This window comes from Mobula birostris, chromosome 4 (assembly GCF_030028105.1).
Source record: "Mobula birostris isolate sMobBir1 chromosome 4, sMobBir1.hap1, whole genome shotgun sequence".
Taxonomy (NCBI): Eukaryota; Metazoa; Chordata; class Chondrichthyes; order Myliobatiformes; family Myliobatidae; genus Mobula; species Mobula birostris.
Window position 1 is genome coordinate 172557580 of NC_092373.1, and position 6161 is coordinate 172563740.

The 6161-nt window shown below is 39.1% G+C and overlaps 1 protein-coding gene across 2 annotated transcripts in view; it reads left to right on the forward strand.

Annotated features, from left to right (window-relative positions):
- rap1gds1 (RAP1, GTP-GDP dissociation stimulator 1) overlaps positions 1–1464 on the forward strand; it is a 90852-nt gene extending 89388 nt beyond the window's left edge. Inside the window, exon 14 of one of the 2 annotated variants that reach the window (XM_072256462.1) lies at positions 783–1464. In XM_072256462.1, coding sequence (XP_072112563.1) covers positions 783–910 — 128 coding nt within the window. In that variant the 3' untranslated portion in view covers positions 911–1464. The remainder of the gene's footprint in view (positions 1–782) is intronic. The other variant, XM_072256461.1, reaches the window with a different exon arrangement.
- The last annotated feature ends 4697 nt before the right edge of the window (positions 1465–6161 follow it).

Below are 6161 nucleotides of genomic sequence, written 5' to 3' on the forward strand. Positions count from 1 at the left end.
TATTTAGAGTTTATAATCTTACACAATACAAAATTAGTATTGGGGTTTGCTTAATTTGTTTGTAAATCATGACATTGGATACTGGTTTACAAGGTTATTGGGCACAAGTTTAACACAGTGGGTTGATCCATCCAAGAAAATTAAACAGTATTTTTAAAATTTCTGTATTTTTAATTGCCATGTGTTAATCATATGTGTCATAGCAGTGATAATGATACTTACTGTTTAACAAGACCTGGTCTTATTCCAAGAAGTGTATTTTGATAAACAGACAAGATTATTGCCCATTTCTAGTTAGTGCACCTTATGGTGTTTCTAAGAGCTATAGTTTTGAATATCCATTACCTGCTAACCTCATCATTTGTAATATATAAGATACTGAGATTGAGTTTTTTGATTATTCTGAAATTTTCTACATCTAGAAATGTTCATTTTCTTATATTGGTTGATGATTTCTCATTTTTACTTGCCTTACAATAAATTTTGACACATACTTGTGTGATGTGCCTGAAGAAAATAGATGAAAATTATTGTGAAGATTTAATGTTACTATGGCTTCCTGTGTCACTCCTTTATATACTGCCTATCTCCCCTCTGAATTTGCAGTCATGATGTAGGGGTTTGACCCAAAACATCAACAATTCCTCTTTCTCCCTCCCCCGCCATAGATGCTGCTTGACCCACTGGGTTCCTCCAGTAGATTGTTTGTCACTCCTTTAAGTGCATAGTTTTTCCAGTTTATAATTATTGACTGTAAATCAGGATATTTGTTTTTCTTTCAGAGCAACTTAAAAAGGAGACGCAAGATATGCCGTTCAAAGAGATTGTGTCAAAGCTTCGTCGTCATGAGAATAAACTTGTAGCCCAACAGGCATTAGTGACGGAGCAAAGACTAGTTATAGAAAGCTGAGATTTGTTCCCTTATTTGCCTGTTTTTCAGCGTCTTGTCACTAGGTCACCTTTGTCTGCTGTGAACTGCTCCTGCAGCACCCTTGCTTCTCCTTGTGCATGCATTAGATTGGTCCAGTCTTGACAAAAAAAAATAAACTGGGACCAAGTACTTTCAGCCGTAAGCTGTGGTTTTTAAAGAAAAAAAAGTAGCTATTTGTCATTCCATGTTCACTTGGTGTCCTTTGTTGCCTGAAACAATGTGGTAGAACTTGCATGTTGTAGTAAAGTAACAATGTGACAATGTTTATAGGGGGAAAATGCACAGCTATCACAAAGTGTGATATAATGCTACTGACATTGCAGGATGCAGAAATTAAACCTGGGTTTTCCTTTCGATTCAGATGTTGAAGCTTGCTCCATTCTTAATACTTCTAAAAGCCACAAAAATTAGAAAAAGGTAGTGTGCTTCATCAGTACTTCCCAGGTAACCAGATGTTGGCTGTTGATGGTGTAAAATCATGGTACCTAGAATTAATAAATTAAATCTTGAATTCCCAACTGTCTGTATTGCTTTAAGAATGATATATGATTGTTAATTTCACTTAAGGTTATCTATATGGTGTTCAGACTAAGTCCTTCCATCTCGCAATAAATATTCCATCTAATTTGTAATGACCAGTGTGTGCAAAAATCTTGTCCTGTGCAATTTTTTGCCCAGTGACAACAACATGCGTGCACTGAATCATTTCTTTTATAAGAACAGTATAAATTAGCCAATTCTAAAATCTACAGAGAAATCATCACGAATTCCATGTTGTCAACACCATCTGCATCAGAAACCGGAAAAGAAAATGTGATTGTGTACGATTGTGAAATATACTTAACATGCTATCAAGGTAGAGGGTGAGAACATTTTGAGCGCAGGTGTGTGCGCACGCACACACTTTAGAGGGGACATTGTTCGCCATCTCCCGTCATTTTTCCTACTTGTATGTATGTTCAAAATCATGGCCCTTGCAGGTTTAGATGACTAATATGTGTTTTAACTAAAGCATCTCTTCAGGAAGACACTTTGCCCCTTTAGAGAAAGTGCCTTCCCCGTTTATACATTGGCTGGGCAGGAAAGTGATGTAGAATGGATATGCCACTCCCACATTGTGATGCCTCCCCCAGAGTTCTCCACGTACATGGGGGTCAATAGAATTGGTTTGGAATGTTGATGGAACACTACTGTTTATTTCACCCATCAAAAGAATGAGTGCAAGGAGAGACACAACGGGAGCAGTTTTTTCTACTCTCTGCAGCATTTCAATTCATCATTCACTGACCCAACTGGGAGATTTTGGGATCCAGAATAGAAATTCTATTTGTTGACTCGCATTCTAAAGTAGAACAAATAAGTGCCAATATTCCCAGTTAAGCTCACATTGTGCAGTTATGCCTTGCCTTCTGTAAGCTACTGCTAACACCCAGAGACACCTAGTAGCGAGGAACAGAACTGGCAACCGAACGTTCCTGGGTTTTGCTGTTTAAGACGTGATGGAGGGAGGTAAAAGGGGTGGAAGGATTCCACTACTGGTAAGGGAGAATGTCACAGCAGTACTCAGAGAATACACTGGAGAGCTAATCCACAGTGGTAATTTGGGTGCAGCCCTGAAATAAGGAAGGTGCAATTACACTATAGTACTCCCCACCCCCAATAGCCACAGATATTTAGACAGATAATGGAAAGGTGGAAGAAAAACAATGTTTTTATAGTGGGGGGGGGTTAACTTCTTGCATATTGAGAGGCTTACACAGGGCAGTATTTCTTAAGTGGATCCATGAGATATTATTGAAACAACTTGTGGAGAGTCCTGCTGGAGGAGAAAACATACCGGACCTGGTTTTAGGAAAGGAGCTAGGCCAGGTGATAGACCTAATAGTCAATATTTTGGGAATAGTGACCACAGTTCCCTATGTTTATGATGTTGAGAGAAGATACTAAACAGGCAAGTCCATGTCTGACATAAGGGAGTTGTTTAAAGACTGGCTAATCAGAGTTTAGGATCGGCGTGCTCCAGTAAAAGTGAAGTAACTGGTGACGTCATTCCAAGAGGTCCCAAATGTAGTCATTAAGTAAAAGTAAGAATTTTAGTAAGCCAAAATCAGTCTGGGTTCTTCTGAAGTATAATGAGCAGGAAAGTACTCAAGCAGGTAATTAGAAAAGCCAGGAGGGGCCATGAAATGTTCTTGGTGAGCAGGATTGAGGAAAATCCCATGGCATTTTTACTTGTATTTTTAAAAAGGGAGAGGGTAGGAAGGAAGTCATGCTGTAGCTACATAAAACTTCAGTCAGACTGCACTTGGAATATAACGTGCAGTGCTGGTCACCCTATTATAGGAAGAACATGGAGACTAGTGTGTGGGTGCGGTGGTTGATTAGGATGCTTCCTGGACTAAAGGGCATAGGGCTGCAAGGAGAGGTTAGAGAAACTTGTGTTGTTCTCCCATGAGCGTTGAAGGCTGAGGGGAAACCTGACAGTGAAATTTAAAATTGAGACACATTGATAGAATTTTTTCCCCCGGGGTAGAAATATTAAGCACCATAGGACATGCTTTCAAGGTTGAGGGGAGTGGTGTTTTTTAAACAGTGGTAGGTACCTGCAATGGGGTACTAGGGATAGAAGTGGACAGTTTGGTGGAGTTTGAGACTTTTAGAAAAACGCATAAAATGGATGATACACGGGAAGACGTAGTATAGATTGGCATTAAGATCAGCATAACATCATGGGCTGAGTCACACATCCAGTATTGTACTGCTCTATGTTCTATAAATTCCTTTACCTCTGCTCAAGCTGCAGGTCCCAGGTGTTTCTTGTTGAAACATTCCGAATGTTAAAAGGCCTGACCAGATTAGATATGGGAAAGTTGCTTCCCATGGTAGGGGAGTCTAGGACAAAAGGGCACAACTTCAGGATTGAAGGGTGCCCATTTAGAACAGAAATGCAAAGGAAGTACTTTAGTCAGAGGGTGGTAAATATGTGGAATTTGTTGCCATGAGCAGCTGTGGAGGCCAATTTAAGGCAGATACAGATAATTTCTTGATTAGCCAGGACATCAAAGGGTATGGGGAGAAGGGGGGGGAGGGGAGTGGGGATGACTGGAAGAATTGGATCAGCCCATGATTGAATGGTAGAGCAGACTCAATGTGCCAAATGGCCTACTTCTGCTCCTAAACTTATGGTCTTATGATTTAGTGGCCAATTTAGTTTACATTCCCATAGATTTATACAGTGCTTTTGACATAGTGAAATACCCTAAGATGATTTTTGAACATCTTTTAAATAAGAACCAGTGAGGTTAGGCCAAACTGATAGCTTTTAAGAAAGGTACCAATGAAATTTCTGGTCTTCTATTGCACTCATTTACCTGCCACTCCGCAACCCAGCTCCCCAGGTTATATTAAATACAGACTACTACCAAATAGAGGGTCTCAGCCTGAAACATTGACTGTACTTTTTCTGTTGATGCTGCCTGGCCTGCTGAGTTCCTCCAGCATTTTGTGTGTGTTTCTTGGACTTACAGCATCTGCAGATCCTTTCTTGTTTGTGATTTGATTACTACACTGCAAAGTCTCTTCCAGGGATGCCTACCCTGAAGAAGTTTAAACCTTCCTTTTGATAGTCCTGTAAAGGGTCTCGGCCTGAAACGTGGACTCCACAGATGCTGCCTTCCCTGCTGAGTTCCACCAGCATTTTGTGCATGTTACTACCAAATAAAACCTGCTCTGTTTTTGCTTACAATTCATTTGCCTCTGCTCTTCCCCCCCCCCCCCCCACCCACCAGGGAAAATAATGTTTTCAGAAACTGGTACATAAAATACATTGAAACATTGAGAGTAGAATAGTAAACACCTGTGGAACCAAATGTGTGCAGTAATATTGAAAGTTTCATTAATACTCCCAATAGTTTTTAAATCAACAGCATTAAAATAAAGGCATATATCATAAAGTAGTGTGATTAATCATCTGTTTTTACATTGCTTTTGATGAATGTTTTCTGGCAGTTTATTAAAATTAGCTGGGAAGTAAATTTTAAAATCTTCAATCAAAAGTAATCAGCAAATAACTTTTTCATTAAAATGTTATTAAAGTGCTTCATACAATTTTGAAAGTATTTTAAGAGTGCTTGATAAGAGTTAAAAGGCTTTTTGGAATGTTGATGCTTAGGATACTTGGCCACTTATTAACATGAAAAAGCTTCCAAAAAATGTATTTTTATTTGAGAAAATTCTACCTAGTTATACCCTAATCATTACAACAAGTAGTTCTCAGCACAAATCTCCCCAACTGTTGTATCCGGCATCAATGACTTTTATAAAAGCAATGCTAATTGTATCAGGTGATGTTCCGTGAAAAATATTTGTAAACTGCACCATCGAGGTTCATTCCAATTACAAAACAAGCAATGATGGGCAGTTGCATCATTTACTCAGGGCTTAAAATGAATTTTTACTGCTGATCTTAGAGGAATTTCAGACAAGTCACACCAATCATATAGAGATACTTAAGCCTATGTTGTCTGCCAACCATGATGTCAAATTAAACCAATCTGCCTGCACATGATCCATGTCCCTCCATTCACTACATTTTCACATGCCTGTCCAAATACCTTATACATGCTATTATAGAACATGGAACTGTACAGCACATTACAGGCCCTTCAGCCCATAATGTCGTGTTGACAAACTAAGAACAATATAATGCTTCCCTCCCACATAGACCTCAATTTTTTTCATCCATGCACTATCTTAAGAATCTCTTAAATGTCTCTAATGTATGTTACAACACCACCAACTCTGGCTGCAAGTTTCATGTACTCCCCACTATACTTTCCTCCAATCACCTTAAAATGATGCCTTATATTAGCCACTTACACCATTAGAAAAAAGTGCTAGTTGTCCTTTCTATCTATGCTTCTTAATATCTTGTAAACTTCATAAAGTTGCCTCTCAAAGAAGCATCCTGGTAAATCTCCTCTGCACCCTTTATAAAGCTTCCACATCCATCCTATAATGAGCACAATTTTCCAAGTGTCATCTCACTAGAGTTTTACGGAGCTGCAACATTACCTCGCAGCTCTCGAACTCAGTCTCCCAACTAATAAAGACAACCACAACATACACCACCACTATCAGCTTGTGCAGCAACTGTGCAACAGCACAAAGTCAAATTATAATATGTTTCTACCCCCTCTCCAGCAATGCATTTCAGACACCTACCACTCTG